We start from the raw sequence: 22,690 nt of genomic DNA, 5'->3' as shown, positions 1-22,690 counted from the left end.
TCTCTAACAATCAGCAGCCCACTCCTAAAACATGGGTTCTGCTTACAATCTTGCAGCCATGACACTTCCATTTAAAACCTATGCAGTGCCAAACATTTTTGTAAAGCTAACTTTATTAGACAATCCCACCCCCGACACACATAGAGACACAATCATAAGCACAGACACATGTCCTAATTCCAAAGGCTGCGCTATCCTTCCCCTGGACTTGCTGCTTTGCAGTTTCTCTGCATTTCTCAGGGTCTATGACAGAAACAAGAAACCTGATACCCAAGGCAGGAGAATTACCTGAATAATAGTGCATGGCCTTGAATCACTATCCCCAGGAGCCTAGTAACCCACAGCTTGTGGATTAGTCTGTTGAACTACTTGATGGTGTGTGACCCCTTGTTCCCCCTGGATGTGTAAGTTCTGATTTTGTTCTTATTGGTAGTGGCAGCTCTGTGCTTTATTTTGAAGTGAAGGGGGAAGAACCAAAAGACAGCTTTCCAGTTGTGAGTTACATGTAGAGAAAACTGTGTGGGACATTAGGCCATGCTGTCATTTTTGTTGGAATATTGCTTTGGGGTCACCATCTGGGAATGTTCTTCCTGTTTTACAGGGAAATATGTAAATGCATTTTTATAATACGTAGTCTGCATATCCCTCGGGGTTTCCATAGGGGGCTTGGCAGAGTGGAGCAAGCTCTTCACTGCCCCCTGCACAGCACAATGAATGCTGACTTTTTCCTTGTGATGCATTCAAATTTCCATAAGATTCATTGTGTGACAGTGGGTGTCTTGCTCTGAGAGAAGTGAGGCAAGGGCCAGAGGAGGCAGGGTGAGGGTGACAGACACTTTATTTTCCAACTCTGAATGTCAGATCAAGTAGGTGTTTTGAGGCACAAGAATCTTTGTGAGGTATAAATTAGCCATAGACTGCCTTTGTCCTTTAATGAGAATTTTAACCATCAGGTAAATATTGGTACTTGGACTGGATGAATGTGGGATTTTGCTCCTCATCTGGGGGTCCAAACTCTCAAAACACAGTGTGATCTCACGCAAATGTCTTTGAGTGTCTTGGTGGCATAGACCACCTCTCTCCCCAGCTCTTGATTCTCGGCAAACTGGAAACTCTGTTATAAACATTCATGTGTGGGCATCTCCTGTACTTCACGGATCAGGATGCTGCTTCTCTTCTTCCTTCCAAAATCTGCACATCTGAGCATCTTCTCCTATTACCCAAGACTAGAAATTTATATCTTCATTGCTCAGTCTTCTTTTTACCACAGAGATGCTGCTAGGGTTCAGGCGAATCATTTCATACAATGTTTCCCTAAAACTGGGCCCTGTTAGTAGACATAATCAGGATCCTCCAGGATCTAACAGTGACCTGGTCTGATGTGGTCTTCAGGGAGGACCTTTGGACATTGTTTTATGAAGCATGCTCTACTGTAGCAGACCAAGAGTACCATTTTATTGCCAGTTGGCATTATGGCAAGAATTTGGCACAATAGACATCTTGTCTCCTCCTAGTTAAATTTATTAAATATCTTCTATCTTCCAAAGAAGATGTTAGGTGCTCAGCACTTATCCTCACAACTTTAAGCGTAAGTAACTACTATGAATTTTTTTAACAAGTGAGGAAACTGAGGCTAACAAATGTGAAGTGGTTCAAAGTCAATGTGCTTTCCAGCTGCCACTGCCTGATGTTTATTGTTCAAAGCTTAGGGCTTGGGTTGGAGTCCAGGACACATACAGCCAAGATAAACGGGCTGCAGATGCACTCAACATCTCAGCACAGCTCATGTAGTAAGGCAGAGTGGAGAATGTTTTCAGCAGAGCCATTTGCATCCCCCTTGGTAGCATTAGAGGTTTCATGTTATCCTCCTTAGTCTTGCTTAAGTTTCCCAGTCTAGACCACAATTCCCAAGTTAGTCATTTGTTTTATGGAGACTCTTCCTACCTGAGCAGGCAGGTGACCTTGACATCCTTGGCTTTATGTCCTTTGGAGGAACTAGGTCCAAGAAGTGACAGTGTTTAACGTCACACCCCAAAGCTCCTCCAAACTTAGAAGCTGAGAGTGGTCCATAAACACAAAGCAAGTCTAAAGGGCATCACTTTGATCTGACCTTCCAGGATTGTGCCGGACTATGGCAGCGGAGCAGGATATTGTCAAATCCTGACCTCCGCAGGCCTGGCTTCCTGCCGAGAACTTGGGCTTAGGGATGGCCTGATTCGGGGTTGGTCCTTGCCCCTTCTTAGCTCTGTGATCTCCTGTAATATACCACCCTGCGGAGTGGGAAGAGGTAGCACCCGTTACTGAGTCTCCGTGAAGAGTAACTGGGAGGTTGTATGCAAACGCCCAGCCCCCTGCGGGCCCTGCGTAGAAAGTGGCCATCATGAGCCCCACGCCATCGGCAAGTGCCCAGCCTGTCCTCAGAGCTGTTTGTGTTATGCAGCTGGAGGCTCTGGAGGATCTCGGCCAGCCAGAGTCCATTGGTGTACACAAGTCTTGCATGCTTTTGTACTTCCTATGAATGAATTTGTTGCTTTTAATTTGTGATACAAGCTTAGTGGAAAGATTTCAGAACCTGGATGGCAGCTCAAGATTAAAATACTGTCCACTGCATCCTGGGCTGCTCCAGGCTTGGTCCTGGTGGCCCTATGTCATTGTAGCTTTTGGGGACTCAGATTGAGGGGAGATAATGTCTGTCTGAAGACCCTTCAGAGCCTCTTCCATGTGCTGCAAGAATCACAGCTCAACCCCCACCCTGCAGATGTAGCAGAGTCCCAGCCTCACATGCTCCTGAACTTGGCAGTAAAAGCCCTGTTCTTCCATTCATTCCAGTGATTTATATTCTCCCTGGGCGTCTAATATTAAACAAGGGAATTCCGACATGTTCCATAACACATTTACTGTAACTTGATACCATGAACTAAACTTGCTGTTATTTATCATTTCTTTTTATTTTCTCTCATTCCAGCACAAAGCCAAGGTAGAAGCAATGACCCTGGACCTTGCTCTGCTCCGTAGCGTGCAGCATTTTGCTGAAGCGTTCAAGGCCAAGAATGTGTGAGTGTTCCAGGGGAGGGTTATAGATCATAATTCCTTGCTTTTGTAATGTCTTTATCAGATGAACACAATTGGGAGAACGCAGGGCTGTGATGTTGTCTTGGCGTCCACACAAGAGGCTCATTTATATTGGCCCTGTTAAGGTGTCCCATATTTTCCTGACTCTAAGTCATCCTCATTATGAGATGTGTCATCAATCTAATAACAGCTTCGCAGATTAAAAGGAAGAAGACACTATTAAGGAACTAGTAAAAGTGGCTAATAAAAGCTAGGCCATGGTAAGATGCATCCTGGTTACAGACATTTTTTTCAGTGCCTCTCAGATATGAGGACGAATATATTTTAATTGGATCAGGAACAAATTGCCTCAGTTATCTAGTACTGCAGGGGCCTGAAAAGCAGAGTAGGAGAGGAGCCAGTGTTTTGCAGGTCCGCAGTGAGTGGATATGGTGCACAGATACGGTTCCACACACACAGACTCAGTGGGTGAGAGATTTACTCCTTTTTTTCCTTTTTTTTCAGTCGTTCAAAATGCCTGAAGGAGAAAGTTTTGGTTAGGCACTTACATATTTTGCCACTGTCACAGGCTAACTTCCTTTTCGTCTGGAGAGAGAGGAAAGGGGAGAAGAAAAGGAAAGGGAGAAGGAGAGGAGGTGGAAGAGGGAAGGAGGGAGGAAGGAGGGAGAAAGACAGAAACTCAGACCCTATGCTACAGAAAGCAACCATGACTACTATCCTGTAATTACAGCACTTTGTTTCCAAGTGTTTATTTTTACTTTGCCTCAAAGGCAAGGCCAGCAATACTGGTATCTCATTTAACATAGTGGTTTATATTTCATTAATAAATAAACTCACTAAATGTTTTTTTCTCAGTGAGCTGGTTGAAACAGGAAGATTCCGTTAATCATAGAGCAGCTGGTGCCAAGGCTGAGATAATTACACGCATAGGTTCAAGGACCTCTGCCATGTGACAAGACTGTCTGTGCTTGCTTAGGCTGTGTGTCAGGGACATGGGTTTTACTGTTCTCCAAGCAGATGAGGGATGAAAGGCAAGGGCATGCACCAGATTATCAAATGGTGCTGGGTGGAGCTGAGCCCTGTCCTGTCTATGCTGATCCCATGTCTCCCTTGCTGTTTTCGATGGTCACAAAGCTTGTTCTGGGGAAGCCAGGGGCCTGGTCCCTGAGCTCTCTGTGCTCCACAGAGTGGGAGTCTTTAGAGATTGGTTCCATCCCCTGAGTGCAGGCCCTGCCCATGCTCAGGACTGCTTGGGAGCAGATTGGGATGAGCCCTGCTCTGTGCCCTTTGCAGCGCTGGCAGTGGCCAGCACTCTTTGAGATACAAGAGCAGGGAGCACGGCAGTTGTTCATTGAATCCTTCGTCATCCATTCATCTACTTGCTCCTTTACTTCACAGCCCTCCCAAGCTCTGCTTCTCCTAGGCTCTGCGAGGAGAGTGGTGGCCGCTGGGAGCCGAGCTAACTTGGAACAAGCCCTAATCTCGCTTGTCAGCAAGCAGCGTTGAGTCCTCAACCCAGTGAGTCTGCAGTGGTCTCGGGGGGAACAGCGCTGACAGTCACCACAGCAGAAGTGGCAGCCCCTTGATTTGGGGCTTATTGGGGCCACAGACGAAGAGTGGTTTGGATGCGTTCTCTCCTTGTACGCATTTTCGAGTTTAATCCTCGAAACAATCCTTTGGTATAGGTGTGATTATCTGCATCTCACAGAAGAGGGAAATGAGGCTAGAAGGGAAGGGTAACTGACTAACCCAAAGGCCCGTGGTGAGTAGAGAGCTGCGATCCATCCCTCTAGGCCTCCGTGGTAGCCACCACACCATCGTGGCCCTCGTGGGACTTTAGGCACTGAGACGCACTGGGTCACTTGGCAGTCGCTGACAGATGCAGGACTTCAGCCCAGGTCAGACTCTGGTCCTCTCCCTGGTGCCACACCGAGCTAGGTGCATTGTGTGCTCACTGCCCCTGGTCAGCTCCCTCCAGTTCTTGTGCTGGGGACCTTGGAAGTGAGCAGCTTTGCTGTAGGAGAACCAACTGTTACACAATAGGACCGCCTTCCACGTCTTCACGGGACCATTAGTTTTTAACCATTAAGTAGTTCGGAAATCATCAAATTTAAGTGCCTTTTGTAATCACCGAGCCCAAACTGTTGGAGGGATCTATGGCCCATTTTGCCATAATCCTAGAGTTTCGCAAGTGACTTTGAAATTTTTCTACTTGTACATTCAGAAACAAGGGCAGTTTTCCTTTCAGAACTCTGCAGTGCTCTGTATTTGTCTCTTGGGAACACGGGATTGTATGTGGCTTAGAGAAATATTGCGGTGGCGAAAATATGCATAAAAAAGCGAGCAATTTTACTTTTGAGATACTGCCAAAGTGAAATCTCTCATGGATAGGCAGATGACAGTTCAGTACTTACGGGTCTTTCGATTCTGAGAACTGTCAGAAGTGAATTTAAGTGCCACTGACTGGGCTGCCAAAAGAACATGTGTAACTGTATTCTTATCATCACCACCCATCTTTAGATATTAAAATTTCCTTGTGTGTAAAACATAATGACAAATGAAAGAAAGGCTGCCAGTTTAGAACCAATTTCTCTTTGTGCTTTTGGGCTGAAGAGAGGAAAAACCCTTAAATATGAATTCCACGTGGACACCTCCATTTCGTGTCCAGTTTCCGAGCCTGCGTGTGAAGGAGGCAGGGCATGAGCCTGCTCTATTTGCTGCGAACGTCTGTCCCTCAGTTCCTGCCCTGGCCCAAGTGTGCTGTCCCGGCCCGGGACAGGCGGTGGGTTGTGTAGGCTCAGGCTGAAAAAGATGGAAACAGATGCCAGACACAAACACTGGCTGTAAACACAGCTCATTGTTCTGAGGGAGCCTCCCTCCATCTGCCTTCTAGCAGGAGATGTGGATTCAGCCTCTTTGGGGAGATCTTTCTCTCTTCTCTGGGCCTGGAGTGTGGAGGAGGAGGCTGTGTTGGAAGGGAGACTGCTGATAACAATTATGTAAGCCGTAGCCGCTCTCCAGCTTCTTATTTCTTCTGTACAAGGCAATGCGCTAAGCACCTAAGGATGTACTCTCCTTGATTTCTAAGTTACCCCAGACCTCAGCCATTATTACCCCTGTTTCACAAATCAAAAAGACAGAGCACAGGCAGACTCTGTCACCTTCCACATTTAGAAAGATGTGGTAGATCCGGAACCGGAACCCAAATCCATTTGAATCCAGGATCTGTAACTCTTTTTGTTATTTCTCATTCTTCGGTCATGTCTTTTGTAGTGTGGGTTTCTAATTTCACGGCTTAAAACAATACATGTTTGTATTTAAAGTAGCCCGCAAGCCAGGCTTGGGGGGCTGAGGCAAGAGGATCACCCTGAGTTTAGGGCCAGCCTGGGCTACATGGTGAGTTTAAGATCAGCCTGCCCTACATGGTGAGATCTTGTCTCAGTGAAAAGGGTTTACATTTCTGCCTTCTCTTGTTCTTTTTTCCTTCCTTCCTCTTTACCTCCCTTCTTTCTTCCTCTCCCTATTTGCTTACATCAGGATTCAAATCCTGTCAGTGCATTATTATTATTTGGCAGTGCTGGGGATTGGACCCAGGGCTTCCACAGTGAGCTACAGTCCCAGCTCTTTTTTATCTTTTAATGTTAAGCAGGGTCTCACTAAGTCATTAAGTTGCCCAGGCTTGGGCTTGAACTTGAGATCCTCCTGCCTCTGCCTCCCAGAATTCTGGGACCACTGCACCTGCAGCTACACATGTCAGTTCAGTGCACTGTAATCTATAGCCTGTCACTGTACTTTTTAAAAAAATGTGAAGACAACACTGTCATTTAAGGGACCAGGTGGCCCTCTTAGAGGTTTCTTTGATCCATAGTTTGTTGACTGCACCCCTGTTTCAGTATTCAACACGGTCTTTTTCTCCTCGCTTTCTGTAGGAAGGGAGTGAACCCTAGAAATGTGTCCCCTTCCTGCCTAGGTCTCGGCAAGCCCCCTTCAGGACCGATGCTGTGTTGTCCACCTGGTGGAGACTTAGCCCTGGTTGCCAGAGCCCACTTCCTCATGGCCCTATGTGTCCTGCCCCATGCACACCTCTGACGCCTGTCTGCCTGCTTCCCTTTTCATTCATGCATTCTCATTGGTTCTGTTATTCTCCACTTACTGTTCCGGTGGACACCTAGGAGGCTCAGCCTGCTTCTAGCCAGTTCTGCTCAGAGTTTGGGTAACTGTAGTCAAGCCAGTGGGTCATAGGTTACATTATTTGGGCATTTCTGGAAAGCTCTAACCCAAAGTCTATGTTAAGTACCAACCAAATGGGAGAGACGCTATGCTCTACACTGCCTGCTGAGCAGAGGCATCCGTCTGAGTGGAGGAGCTGAGGGTCTTTTTTTCTTTCAGGGCAGTTGTCTGGATAACTTTTTGCAGTAGACTTACAAACTGTAACATGTTGTTTGTGGTGCTTTTGGCTAGTCCACCCTGGTTGTAGCTTTTTACTTTACTGTGAAGTACACATTTTGAACAGGGCCTAGAATAATTCAGCAGCTCCATGAACTAGGTGCTCCAAAAATATATTTTCTTCCTCCAAAAAGTTCTATAATTTGAGTTTCACGGATCTTCAACAAACTGGAAATTGGATTCAATTCTGGAATTACAAAAGTTGGAAATGACACACGACACAGGCCATACATACCTGATGTTAGACAGCCCTTAAAATACTGATCCAAGCTTTTGTTTCCTCCTCCTGGAAATTAATTGAAATTGATAGGAAATTTATTTTAAAATAATTATGCAATTCTGAAGATTTCCAAGGCTTCATTTTTGATCATGGGTTTGGAATTCTTCTCTCAGCTTTCTGTTTCTCAAATAATTTAAAGAAATTAGGTTTCTTTTCACTTAGATGATCATATAGAACAATGTTTTTAAAAGAAGTAAAAATAAAGTCTTTTTCTCCTTTTTAAACATGTGAGGAGAAATATCTTTAACAAAGTTATTTATTTTCACTTTCTACTAAATTACTTTCAGAACTTGAAACTACTAATCCTATATATAATATTCTTGGATGCATATTACAGAGTTTGCTGTCTTCAGTCCTTCTATGGAAGTGGGTGGGCTATAAATTGTAAATTTTCAAATTTTGAGGGATAAATTGCCCAGAAGACCAATGTGTAAATTACAGATTAATCTTTCTTTTTCTCCCTAGCTCAGTTTGAAGAGTAATGTTTTAGCCAGCGTATCTGCATCTCCCTTTGCTCAACATGAGAAATCGCTTTTGGTTTGCCTAACAGGGGATCATGTTGCTTTGCTTTTCTACACAGTATGAAAACTAAAAGAAAGAAAAGCAGAGAGGCAGATTTTAGCTGTAATGAGTGCTCTAAATCTTGATCTTCATTATGGTTTTTTAGGAAAGTTTTAAGAACTGTGCAAGTGAATTTTCCCCCCTTCCCGTACATTTTTCCATTTTAAGGCATTAAAAACTCATATGGTGTGAAGTTTAGCTGGGAACATTAGGGAAGATTGCTTTCCTCATAAGCAATTTTTTTTTTTTTGGCCATTTGCTAATTTATTCTTTGGGCATCAAGTCTTTTTATGTAATTCTTTAAAAATATTTCTAAAGTAAGTTATATACTGTTAGCCATCATTCCACAGAAATATTAACTTGAAGCAGTATAATACCTAGAGTGCAAATGTCAGTGAACTTTTCTGTAAAGATCCAGAGAGGGAATGTTTTTGACTTTTCAGATGATGAATTTCTACTGCAGTGGCTCACCTCTGCCACTGTGGTACGGAAGAAGCCGTAGTCAGTGTATAAATGGATAAGCATGGCTGCGTTCCAATAAAACTTTATTTACAAAGCAACAATGGGCCAGATTTGTCAGGGACTATAATATGCTAACCTCAGGGCACCAGTGTACAACTCCTGGTGTAGTGGAAGCAACTCAGGTTTGGGGACGTACCGAACTTAGCTTTAAATTCCAGCTCTGCTGCTCACGAGCTCTGTGGCTCTGAGCAAATTGCTCATCATCGCTGGTTCTCAATTTCGAATTCTGTGTAAAGTGGATAATTGCATATGCTGTGCAGATGGTTTGAAAATAACTATTAATGAAATAACCAGATACATCTCAGCATATTGTGCACATGGTTAACATGTATTTATTACCTAGATCTTAAACTGCTGAGAGCTTTTTAATACTATGCACAGTATCATAAGATAGAAATGAGAGATCTACTTGAAACAGGGAAGGGAGATAAATATGGAGTCATTGGATGTCATCTGCAAGGAAGTGTGGCTCTCTTAAGGGTTTTCATAATCATGAAAACCTGGGCCAGTGAATGAGCCTTGAGATTCCTGGCAATTGAGAAAAGACAGGAAATGAGTTTTCCATTGTCCACCAGCTATCCACATGACAGGAGTCAAGCAGAAATGGCTGCCACCATGGTTGTGCTTCAGGGGGGATCACAGAGTGCTTATTGCTCTACTGGGTCTTTCCCACCTTCTCTTTGTTATTTATTCTTTATTCACATGGATGCAAAGCCCTAGACCTGAGGGAAGCTTCAGTGTTCTTTTGCAGAGTACATGCCTTGATTTTATTTTCTTTGATATTGCTCTGTCTGTTTCCCTTGGCTCCAGGCATCTTTTTCAGTTGATTAGAGTTTCTTCAGATAAGAGAGGGGCACTGGAACAGACTACAGCTCCCTGTGTGTTCTGGTGTACCCAAGTATTCCCTATGCCTTCCTTGTGTCCCCTCCTTTTAAAACTTATTGTCCTCACTGCATTATTCATTCAGCACTTACAATAGTGCCAGGAACTGGGCTAGACGTTGGAATTAAGCCATTTGCCTGTTCATATCTCCTGTGCCTTATCTCTTATCTCTTACAATCGTGATGTCATCATGCTTAAGAACTTTTCCATACCTCTCTATAACAACAGTGTTCAAAATCTTTCAGTGCATCATTTGCACTGACTCAAAGTCATCACTGCTAAGAAATAAATGAAAAGTTATTTGAATTAACCACAACGACATTTATGAAATATTTTTAAAAATTTCCTAGCAATTCTAGGGTTAGCCATCGCTATCATGTTTCATGAGCTCAAAGTGATGCATATTAAAAAAACACAAACAAATGATCCTGTCCAAGAAGAGTAACAAGCAAGCTTTGAAGGATATTTGGAATTTCTCTGGGGCAGCCTTTTCCGTGCCTCACCCATCAGTAACTGTACAGGCTGATGTTGTGTCTTTACTGTAGCAGATAAGATAAATTTCATTGTTAGTGTTAAACCATGATCATTTAAGGCACTGGGCTAGACATGGATCCCCAAAGTTATTCTATAAAGAATCACATCATACTTTTACTTTTATGAGCCAGAGGATCTCAGGTGCAATGACTCAACCATTGTAGTGTGTGCATTGTTGGGGGCTGAGGGAGGTCATGCTAGTGCACAGGAGGTACAGATAGTGTGAATGTCTATCAATAAAGCTTTATCAACAGAATTCGGAAGTGGGCTGGATTCAGGATCTGGCCTAGCATTGCGGGTGTACCAGCCCGTGGACTACAGCCTGTAGTTCTCTAAAATGTAACTCATTTTAGTAGCATCCTGTTTCATCATGAGAAATACATGTCATTTTTCTTGGAAAATGAATTAGGGTAGGCTTGGTCGAGATAAGTAAGTTCATACAGCTAATGTTGTGTGGATGGTTAATTTCAGTTCTCTGCACAGAGTACCCTGGGATTCTTACCAGCTGAGAGAAGAGATAAGAGCATGGGTAGAACAGTGTGCTGTGCTAAGATTTGGAACTATTACCATATGAGAAAGGTCAACTACAACAACGGAGTGCTATTTAAATAATGAAGACACTGATGTCCTAATTGGAGCTTGAAACTAGATGATGACGATGATGATGATGATGATGATGATGATGATGATGATGATGATGATGATGATTTTGACGATAATTGCGGATATTTATCAGCTATTTATCATGTGTCATGCATAGCTAAGAACTTATGTGCCAACCGCCTTAGCTGCACAATGATTCAGAGGGTAGATAAGAAATGGTGGAATGGCAGTGTTTTCCAGCTCAGCCTAAGACAACAAATGGCCACAGGTTACAGACAATGAAATTGAAGTTTAAAGAGATTAAGCACCTTGACAAAGGTCATGCTAGTTAATAGGTTGTAGGGCTAGAACTTGAACCAAATTCTGTGGTGAGCTCAGCTTAGACAGTAGTTTGTAGTAGCAGAAAGATCTGTCTCATTGGGGAAATGCATCATGTGAACACGTTGCCTCTGAAGGAGATTTGTCCCATTAATAGGATGGATGACAACCACTACCTACTGGGACAATTATTGAGGTCACTCCAAGGTTGGAGAAGATGCTTCTTCCAGCCAATTTCCTATCACCAAGAGGAATTTATTTTGCTGAAATATGTGTAAAAGTGGTTAAACAAACTCAATAGAACAGAGACTCATCTCTTCAATTAAGGTACTAGGACTGTTTTCCCCCAAATGTCTAGATGTCTCTCTGTGGAGTCCGCTTAAGCAGAAATGGCAGCTATTTACTCTCATTTATAGTTGTCTTTATACATTTATTCCAGATGTCAGTGTTCATTTACCCTTAGCTCCTGCTTGTCTTCAAAATGATATTTATCAGGTAAGCAGAAGAAGAGCAAAGGCTCATTTGGTATATTTACCTCTGAAATGACAGAGCGATCGTTCTCAAGTGCAAACCCAGCCCTGACACTGACCTGCCTGGTGACGTTCCGCTCTCTGAATTGCAGTGGCTACAGTTGCTGGTATGGTCCACCCAGGCCTGGTAATTGGACCCTTTTCCATTTGTCATTTCTACACATGTCCTGCCAACCTCTTGGCTCTGAGCAGTGTCTCTCATGGAAACACAGGGGCTGGATCCTGAGTTGGGTGTTGGCTTTTACTGCCCCTGCTCATCCATTACCTGCTCATTGGATGACTTTATGGCACACCTGCACAATCGCCCTCATTTCTTCTTCTCAGCTCAGCTTCAAAGTTGAATCAACAAATCACTCGTTGGAGTGTCAGTAACACACAGAATCATGCCATGGAGTACTTTGGGGATTTTTTTTCTATATTGATTTTTCCTTGTTAGGCTGAGCCCTAGAGGAGAGAAATCTTGGCTAATTCCTCATTGACTTAGCTCTGAATATGATGTACAACTTACTAAGGTGGTGACCACGGCAAATTCCTTAATCTTTGTGGTCTCTCAGTTTCCTCACCAGTGAGAGTGAGAGATGATAGTAATACACTTCAGTGTTGTTGAGAGGATTAAATAACTACATTTATGACAAAGTACCTGATATACCTAGTGAGCTTTCATTAAATTTTAGATTGTCATTTTCATCAGCTTGTGTAATTGTCACATTATTGGCCTGACTGTAAGCTCAAGGAAGGAGATGAATGGGTGGATAGATGGCTAGACAAAAGGAAGACAGGAAGGAAAAAACTGGAGACACAGAGTTCCATTTGCTGAACCAGACTTTGCTTTTAAGTGCCAATCCCTACCCACTCATGATTCTTGAATTACTCTCTTCCTGAGGGGTATGGAGGTTATATGTTTGTTGATCTTGGGAAACAAGTTTTAAATCAATTGTATATAAACAGTCTTTTCAGGCAGATAACTTAAAGGCCCCCTTCTAGGAATCCATGAATACATTTGTCTATTGAGAGTCATGGCTTCCCTGGGATGGCCATGGACCAGGCGGCCAGCTGGCCTGGCACTGTTTGGAGTGGACAGGACAGACGCCTCTGATCGCAGTCCATCCAGGCTGTTCTTTGACCTCCACTGAGACCACCCACGCAGCCACCGCTGCAGCAAATCCATGGTGGTGTTAACATTTGGTTATTCACAGAGAACTCTTGGTTTATGTAAGCCTTAGAAAAAGGCTTTTCAGTTTCTGTGGTTTAGAATTATGTTTTCCAACTTGGCCCATGAATCCAGCTTGGCTTTTTCCCCTTGTACAGTCCTAACCAACCCCATTGTCACGTTGGAATTCTACGTTTATGTAATTGACATGTTGAGTTGTGCTTAAACCACACTGAAATCACATCTTAATAACATGGGAACCATCTTTTCTCCCCAGAAAATTGTTGAGAAGCTAATTCTTGTCAGCCTAAAAACCTGAACATATATTTGAAATAAATCAGCAGCATTACATGGTGTTGCCTGCTGAAAATCTCCCAGGAAGGTTATATTTTTAGTTGAACTACTTGTCACTGCATCGTGTGTGTAGTATTGTGAGTACTTTCTTTTCTTCATTTTGAAGGAATCTATCCAGTACCTTATCATTCAGAAAAACGAACATTTAATGTTTCTTTGCCATTTTATATTAAACTACTGTTACAGTTTAGTCATCGACTCACAAGAAAAAAGACATTTAAGCTGACATTACACAATCATGGATAAAAAAAAACAGAAAGGAAGAAAGGTGTATGATCATCTTGGATGTACATACTTGGTAGGTTACATAGTTTCTGCAAATGAATTTTAGCAGAATATCTCCAGCCAAAAAGGACATGATGTCTGGATTTCCCATAGCATGTCATAGATGTTTCCCAAGTTGGCTACATGTGGAATCAGCTGAGAATCATTATAAAAGACTAATGCCTGGCTGCTAACCCTAGCTATTTTGATGTCGTTGTTGTGGAGCATAGATGGATAGATGAATGGATGACTGGATGGATTGATGGCTAGATGGATGGACGGACAGGTGGATGGACAGATGGATGGATAGATAGATGAATGGGTGGTAGGAAAAGAGGGATTGAGGAAGGAAAGAAGAGAGAAGAAAGGGAGAGAGGAAAAAAAAGAGATGGAGAAAGGGAATGTTCTAGAATGTGCCCTGGCATTTGGACTTTTGAAAGCTTCCTGGATATTTCACCTGTCCGGCAGATTTTGGGAACCACACCTATTTGGGGAACACAGCTCAGCATTGAACCAGGTCTCCTTTCCTTGGTGTTCTTTTCCACTTGGACTTCAGGAGAGACGTTAGATTCACCTGCTGCACTCTCTTCTCCCCTAATGGAGCTTGTAGCACTGCAAAAGTTCTCTAAAAGCATTGGTGCGCTAAACTGGAAAACACACAGGCTTTGGTGTTCAACAAGCTCAGGCTCAACTAAAAGCTCCGAGGAAGTTAATTCACTTGTCTTTGGTTCAGCTTTCTTGTCTGTGAATAGAATCTGATGATAAGTAAGGGGAAGAGTAAAGCACGGTCTATCAAGTGTGGACTCCTGCTAGGAGGAAGAGGATTCCAGGGAAAGGGCAGCTGTCTCTATATTCAGACCGTGCTCACAGCAAATGCAGTGCATGCAGAGGGAGAAGCCTGGAATGGGGTCTGCCCGGGGTGGCCACTGCACAGCCACACCCGTGCCCCGATGTGTGATTAGAAGTGAATGATACTCCCCTTACCCCCACATTTGACCCTCTCAGGTCTTGTGTTATACTTTCTGTGTTTGCTGTAACTGCTCAGAAAATGTGGCAGTGAAGGCAGACCTACCTTGGATTCCCTGGCTGCAGCCATTTGGCCTCCCCTGGAAAAGCCACTCAACACAGAGTATATAGCAACAGCTATTTATTTCAAACTTACAATTGCCCCTCCCCATTTTCAATGCGCTATATAACTCATATGGAAAACTTTTGAAATTGTAGACAAGCACACATGATCTACCATCCTAGACAATCCATGCTCAGAGGCCAATGGTTACACTTTCTATGTTTTCTCTGTGCTAATAGACTAGTAAACAAACAAAAAAGCCAGGTTTGTGTTACTTATATATTTCTAAATTTTTTTCTATGGAGATAAAATGCACACACCATAAATTCAGTATTTCAAGGTGTTCAGTTCAAGGGATTTTAGTATATTCCCAAAGTTGTGCAGCTGTCACCACCTGCAAATTCCAGAGCATTTTGATTACTCCCCCAATCCGTTATCGATTGGCAGTCCCCTCCTCTCCTTTCAGCACTTCTCTGGCAACTAGTGATAAACTTTCTGTCTCTATGGATTTGTATCCTTTTGCATCTGGCTTCTTGCACTGAGGATAATGTTTTCGGGATTCATCCATATTGGACATGTATCACTACTTCACTCCTTTTTATGGACAAGTTCTATTTCATCATATGGATGTTCCACATGTTTTTTTAGGTATTGAGGACCGAACCCTGAGCCTAGTCTATGCAAGTACTCTTCCACTGAGCTACTTCCTCCTGCAAAATTTTCTTTACCTAACTAGTCAGTTAATGAACATTTGAGATCTTTTTGCTTTTTTCTATTGTCATTAAAGTTTCTGAAGACATTCATGTACAAGGTTTTGTGCAGACATATGTTGTTGTTTCTCTCGGGTATATACCTATAGGTAGAATTCTTGCATTATGTGGCAACTTGATGTTATACTCTTTCAGAAACTTTCAAACTCTTTGCCTCCACTACCGCACAATATAACATTCTCACCAGCACTGTATGAAGTTTCTAATTTCTCCACATCTTCCCCAATACTTGTCCCTGTGTAGAAAATTATAGTTACCCTGTTTCGATATAGCCGTCCTAGTGAATGTGAGTGGCAGTGTCCCATATATCCTTCTGTAATCTACTTTTCTCCATACTTGCTACATCATGGTCATTTTTATATGCTATTGAGTATTTTTTTAAGTTTGAATTTTCAGGACTTTATAGTAATCTGTGGCACATAGGTAACATTGTTTTAGTGAATCTTGAGTTCTTGAATGCCATGTTGATTTTTGCTATTATATACACTTTGGCAATGTCCTGCACAAACAGCTCTTTGGATCTTATTTTGTTAGCATAGATTCCTACAAGGGCCATCCTAGATTAGGGATGGTGAACCTTTTAAAGCTTTCAATGATAACAAACAGCCTGCTGCAGCACAAGTGCCACAGGTTCGCCATCCCTACTCTGTGTTGAAGCAAATGAAATATCATTGCTCTGTGAAACCAAATTATGACTTTTTGTTATCCTTTCACCAAATTCTAGCCAATATAGTGTTATTTTTTTACTCTATTATTGAAATCTAAAATATAATTTTAAAAATTGCATTTACTTTCTGTTCGATAGTATGGAAATTCTATTTTCAGGGGATTTCTCAGGTCATCTGAACCCATTGCAGCCAAGAAGACAGGACCCTACTTCATGGTGGTGTCAGCAGGAGAAGGTCTAGGATTTCCTCCTTTGGTGACTGGGGAGATGTGTGGAGCTGAGTAGTGAGTGAGTCTGTGGAAGAGCAGGGAGGAAGAACAGCCTGGCTGTTGTCCCTTTTATCATTATTGTCAGTCCCTAGGCCAGTCTTTGTCTTAGACAGTGCCCTCTGAGGACCCATCAGCAGAAGCACTGGTCTAGCGCATACCTCTAGATGTTTCTAGAACCTTCTCTCACTCAGCTATGTTCTGCCACACAAAACAGGACCCCCTCTTTTTCCTCCTCCATGATTAATATAATGCCACCCTGGTCGAGAGAAGGCTTCAGATTGATCTTCAACAAGAATTATGTATTACCTATTGAGATCCTGATTCCAAAATGCCTTTTAATACCAGGTACTTAGCCCATTTGAGCCTGGAGTCCCTTGGGCCTAGTAGAACTTTCCTCTTCTTTCCTGTCCTGTGGAAGATTGTCCAAGCTTAGTGGAGCTTTGCCTCACGTTTGTGTCTGTTTCCTGCCTGTGTGCTCCTCCCTGACCACACCACGGAAAGGATGGCTTTCCCAGCCAGCACCTGCACAGGCGGGCAGTGTCAGGCCTAGTGTGCTACCTACCCCTGTACAGTGTGCCCCTTCTGCGGTGATTTCCACTGTGATCACGTTTCATCTGGTTTTAGAAGCCTTACTCAACTTTTTAGGCAGATTTTAAACCTGTTGATATTGGTACTGTGTATAAATTGTGCTAGTGTGTGCCGGTTTTATGACCACAAAAATGATACATGCCCATTATGGAACATAAAAATATGGAAAAACATAAAAAAGCAAACCATTCATTATCCTGCCCCTCCATTTTTAAATCTTTGTTTCTTGAATGTTTCCCCTCTGTGGAGTCTTCCCAGCACACACAAGACGGAAAAAAGGTGTAAAGGACCTTCCCACACCCTTCACCCGTCCTCTGTAATTACCAGCATATGGTCAATTTTATCCAATCTATAGCCTCTCTCTTGCTAGAGTATTTTAAAGCAAATCTGAGACATCATAAATTTTCATCCATGAATACACTATTACCCCGCAATTAACACTACTGTTCATATTTCAGAATATCACCTTAGTCATTTTTTCTTCCATGGGATGACAGATTCAACAGGGATGGCATTAAAAACATGTGTGTGCTCATAAGGGTATAATTCAAAGATTTTTGAAATATGTCTTTTTCTAATAGTACCATTCCCCCCTAGGATTTTCAACTATTATTTAGTAAAGTTAGTAAACTGGTAAAACAGTACCACAAAGTTGTGGAAAATACTCTGAATGACAGTTTTAAAAACCCATATTTTAAGATTTTCAGCCTTTTAAAAATGATTTGAAATGTTAAGGAATAAATTCAACTTTATGTGATGAAATTCTAATAATAGGCTGAAATACCTAAATAGGCTCTCATGAACTAAAACCATGTAACTTACAGTTACCTAGAAAAAAATTTGAAATACCTTCCTTTCACTCTGTCTTATCTGAACTTTGTTATCAGGGAAAGGTGGAAATGTGAAGGTGGACAGGGCCTGGCTAGTTGTTAGCCTGTGGAACGAGAAGGGAAGGAACCAGCTGGATGTTATGCGACCACTTCCCAGAGGGTCAGGATGGTTTCTCAGAGCCCAGATAGATCTTTCTCAAAAGGAAATGTAATTTACATAGTAAAAAGTTACCTGCTTTACAGTGCACCAGTCAATACTTTTTACTGCATTCACAGTGTGGCACAATTACTTATTTATTTATTTTTTACTTTTTTAGTACGTGTTTGCAATACATAATGATTACATTCACTGTAGGGAATTGATACATGTACATAACACATTGCAATTCTTGAATTCCAGAGCATTTTCATCACTCCAGAAAGGAACCCTATGGAGATTAGCAGTGATTCTCATCTCTGCTTCCTCTAGTTCTCAGTAATGACTAATTTACTTTCAGTCTCTACTCTTTGCCTGTTTTGGATATTTCATATGGATGGAATCATACAATTTGTGGTCTTTTGAGCTTGGATTCTTTCACTGGGAGTAATGATTTGAAAGTTCACTTATGTTGTAGCATGTGTCAATATTTTGTTCCTTTTTATGGCTAGAAAACATTCCATTGTATGGCTAGACCACCTTTTGTTTATCAGTTTGTTAATTGAGGGGTATTCAGGTTGTTTCCACTTTTTGGGTGCTATAAATAATCCTACCATGAACATTACCCTCATAATTCCTCTTGAGATTATTCTCATAGTCTGGTTGGAGGGCACCATGATACCCAGAAGGTAGAGTGTTGGGTCCATAGAAGCTTCTTTGAGGGCATCCACATTCCTCCCAAGTTTGGTATTCTCTCTGGGCCCTCTTGGGGGAGTGTTTGCTGGGACTTGCCCAGAAGTTGTCCGATAACTGAGGAAGCAACTCTCTTGGGGAGAGGTTCCCAAGGTCATGAACGTTGCCAACAGGGGACAAGATGTTGATGACCCTGTTTTGGCTTAAGAATTGACTATCCAAATCCCATTTGGTTGTGCTCAGTTATTTTGTCAAGTGTTTTCTGTATTTGACTTCTGACCCAGGAAGTAATTTCAGCCAATCAGCGCTGGCTCCTTTCAGCACTGGGGTCTAGCCACTTTGCAGCTGGTGACAGAGGGCCGCACTATGACCACATGTGAATTAATCCTCTACTCCAGGCCACGTGCTGTTCTCTGCAAGGTTGTATTTCTTCATTAGCTATATATCCAGGGCCCAAAGGGTCCCAGAGGATTTCAGAGTACATTAATTTTTATCATAACATGGAATCTTTCAGGTCTGAATGGCAGCACACAGCTGTCAGGGGCTTTCTGAACTCTATTACAGCTCCATATATCTCTAGGCAAAACAGAGGAAAGAGTCGTCGTTGGCAAGGGAAATGTACAGAAAGCATGAGATGTTTTATTGTTGGACTTGACCATGTGCTTAAGCACATCATACTCACAACTTTTTCCCATTGTCCATGTAAGTTTACCTCTGCCTTCCCACATGAAAACGCACTCTTCTCATTAGAACTGCAGATAGTGCTATCAAGTGTTTTAAATAAGCTCTCTTTGCATAATGGTAATGAAATCATCATCTGGTACTTTACAACTATTCTATAAATATATAAAAAGGAATGTTCCTTTCCCATGAATTTTCAGCAGAATTTATGCATCTGTGGTATTGCAGAAGTTCATAAATAATGGCCTGTAATTCTTAATAGTGCATTATGTCCACAAATATAATTTTAATTTGAAGGAATGCTAATATATTTCCAGGAAGGCCAGTTATTTGTTCACTGCCTATATTTTTCCCACTTATCAAGTGAATAAAATGCTTAGAGAAGAGGGCCAGGTATTATTTTAATAGAAGCACTGTAGGCACAGCTGGTAAATCCCCTATAGGCCAAGCCATATAGTGGAGACCACTGGTTGTAGAGGATGCACAGGTCCTCCACCACAGAAATTCTAGTCAAAGAGAGAAGACAGAGTTTTCAGTTAAGGACAAATGTGTTCTTCATAGACACATGCTAGTCAGTGGCCATTAGCTCTAGTCCTTCACTCAAGCTTCATGGATGTGTCTTGTGGGGCTATGTGGCCTCTTCATTTAATTGCTCCCACAGCAGGCAGCTTAATTGCATGAGCACTGTGGGTAATAGAGCAGAGTTTCCCAATATGAACATAGCTCTATTCAGACACAAGAATATGCTGGATTTATCTTAGCATGTGTTCACTTTTCACAACTCAAAATCAGAAGAGAAGTCCCACTTTGCAGATTTTTTTTCCCCTAATGCCCAAAGGACAAGGCTGAGAAATACAGATGAGTTGGTTCCAGTGCATTTGTAAAACGTTGAATATAGGTGGTTCTTACATCAGGCAAATGGTACCCAAGTGACTGCATTGTGGATAATTAAAAAGAAAAAGTACTCACTATATGTAGGCAGTGCATTAAAATAACAGAAGACAGGGAACTCTGGATGTGTTCAAAGATGCAGAGATTTCCCAAGTGTTACTTTAAGTTGTACGGATTCAGCAACTTGACAGACTTCCATTTTATGTCAGCCACGACCCCAGGTATGGTGACACAAGCTGATTCAGATACATTCTGTGTCCTTCAGGCTTCCTTATCTATTGTTAGGACCTACTCCACCGTGCATATGGGAAAATAGGATCACTGAGCGTCACAGAGAAATACCCAGTTCCCTCTTCTCTAAATAATTCTAGCCCCAACACTCTTCAGCTTCCAGTTTCTTCCCCTCTATGTGTATGTAGGAATGATATTCACATTCTCTGAGTTGGCTTGTAGAGTTTACTAAGTTCCATTTTAGCCTTCCGAGTGTTCTTTTATATCATAACTCATTTTTTTCAGGAAGAGACCAGGATTGATTTTTCACATGAGTAAATGGTAATTTGCCAAGAAAGACATAGTTAATTTACTTTTTCTCAATCTATAGGAGCTATGTTCAAGGGAAGTTATAAGATTGTGAACTTGTTTTTCTCCTTACTCTCTCCCTCCGCATTCTTACTGGGCCTAATGTTGATTTTTCCATTTTATTAAATATTTCCAGGGAGCCACATCATAATACATAAAGTACTGAATGCAAAGGGCAGGAGAACAATGGAAACAACCAGAACAATGGCACCTATGTGTTGGACCTGTATTGCAGATACCATGCCAGTTGCACTAAGTGTACATTTATCAAATTGATCCGTTTCCCCTAGAAAGCCATCCCCCCATTTAGAATCAGTGAGGTTGGGGTTTTGCTGCTGGGACTGTAGATGATGGGATGGGAAAATATAATCAAGATAATGGACATGAGGCAAAAATTTACGAAAATAACAAAAACAAGAGTGTTCCCATTTTCTGTTAAGTACATGCACTGATGTTCCGGAATCCACTATAAGGAGTTGTAAATGGTGCATGAAATGAAAAATTCTTGGTGGTCTCCAGGATATACAGCCAGTGTTGTGTTCTACTCCCAGTGACTGTTTTGGATTATTTTCTCTATTCCAGCCGAAATAAAAAAAATTAAGTGTGGCTAGGTTATGTTGACAGCAGAATCTACTCCGGGTTAATTATGATTTTAATACTTGATGGTGTTCATCAAATTCTTGACGTCTGTAGAACCTTTAAAATGTAGAACCACGGCAGATGGTCAGCGACCACCTGAGCTTTGCAGGTTTCATATGTTGATGTTCAGCTTGTTTCATCACTTTCCTTAGCAAATCCAGGAGGTGCTTGCCCAGAGATTCTGAATAAGGGCATGGGACAAATATGTAGGTATTTTATCACTTTGCAAGAAAATTATGTCATTGTTTTATATTTCTGCATTATTGGTGGGTACCATATCTCTGAAGAAGAGCCCAAGGTCTAGCAAACAGGCAGCTGAGGAAAAAAGAATACTGCCAATTTTGGATACTGTCTTTACCAAGGGTGATGCTAGGTATTTCACATTTAAAAAAAAAATTCTTATAATATCAAACAAAGTGGGCATTTTAACCCCCTTTTATAGAGGACACACTGTGGTTCAGAGAGGTTTATTAACTTTCACAGCTGGTGAAAGCAGACTCAAGCTAAAAAGTAAATTTTACCTGTCATAGTTTTCTTTCCCTGACCTGCTGGAAGTGCACCAAGTAAAAGAATTCTTTGAAGAAAATATTACATTGCAAAAATACTCCTTAACTAGAGTTAATGTTTCTTATTCATCTTTCAATAATATGGTTAACATTTACTGGGGATGTCTCATGGAAAAGGAAATTGTACATTTGTTCTTTCTAAATGATGCCCTTCATATCGATTAAACTGCAGGGTTCCCCATGTTAAATCAGTTGATAATTATTTCATGATTTTTACAGAATCTGTATCAGTATACTATTACATAATATTTAATACCACCAGTTTTAAAAAATCATCCTCAAGAGTATCTATGTATGTATGAGTTTGGGATGCTAACTTAATTTTTTCCAATATGTTATATTATGTGAGTATTTTTTAAGGTTTTTTATATACTAACCCCTGTACCAGTGCCACGCATGCTGCCTTTTGGCCAACCGTGGCTTTGGCAGCTTGCTGAACTAGAGAACCATGACTGGGCTGGAGATGCTATAGAAGAGAATTGCTGTGTTCCGCTCTGCTTCTGTCCATGAATTCAAACTAAAACAGACATAGTTATTGAAAAAGGGGCCCACCTTTTCACCATTTTCTGGAAGAAAAAGCTGCTGAATACCAAATGAGACTGCAAAATAGGTTTCCTATAGGGCTGTTGGTCCACCTGCCCTTTCACTGGATTTCAGAGTATTTCCAAATAGGTCGAAGTTTTGCAGCTTACTCAGGAATGGCCCAGGTGGTGTGATGTTGTTTCAAGGTGGAATTGGAAAGTGTTTCCCTGTACATAATAATCCACTGAGCTCTTTCTTTTGCTCTATCTGAAAT

General features: G+C 41.9%; 1 protein-coding gene across 4 annotated transcripts in view; it reads left to right on the top strand.

Annotated features, from left to right (window-relative positions):
- Positions 1-22,690, top strand: part of Wwox (WW domain containing oxidoreductase) — a 930,576-nt gene that overhangs the window by 238,582 nt on the left and 669,304 nt on the right. For all 4 annotated transcript variants that reach the window (XR_015450913.1, XR_015450909.1, XR_015450905.1 and 1 more), the window contains exon 6: positions 2,966-3,054. Coding sequence is in view for 1 of the 4 variants with exons in the window: in XM_004842811.3 (XP_004842868.2) it covers positions 2,966-3,054 (89 nt within the window). In the remaining 3 variants the exon portion in view is untranslated. The remainder of the gene's footprint in view (positions 1-2,965; positions 3,055-22,690) is intronic.

Source organism: Heterocephalus glaber, unplaced genomic scaffold (assembly GCF_053883595.1).
Source record: "Heterocephalus glaber isolate CG9 unplaced genomic scaffold, H.glaber_assembly_v1.0 deba00000071, whole genome shotgun sequence".
NCBI lineage: Eukaryota > Metazoa > Chordata > Mammalia > Rodentia > Bathyergidae > Heterocephalus > Heterocephalus glaber.
This window is presented reverse-complemented; position numbering and strand designations above follow the sequence as displayed.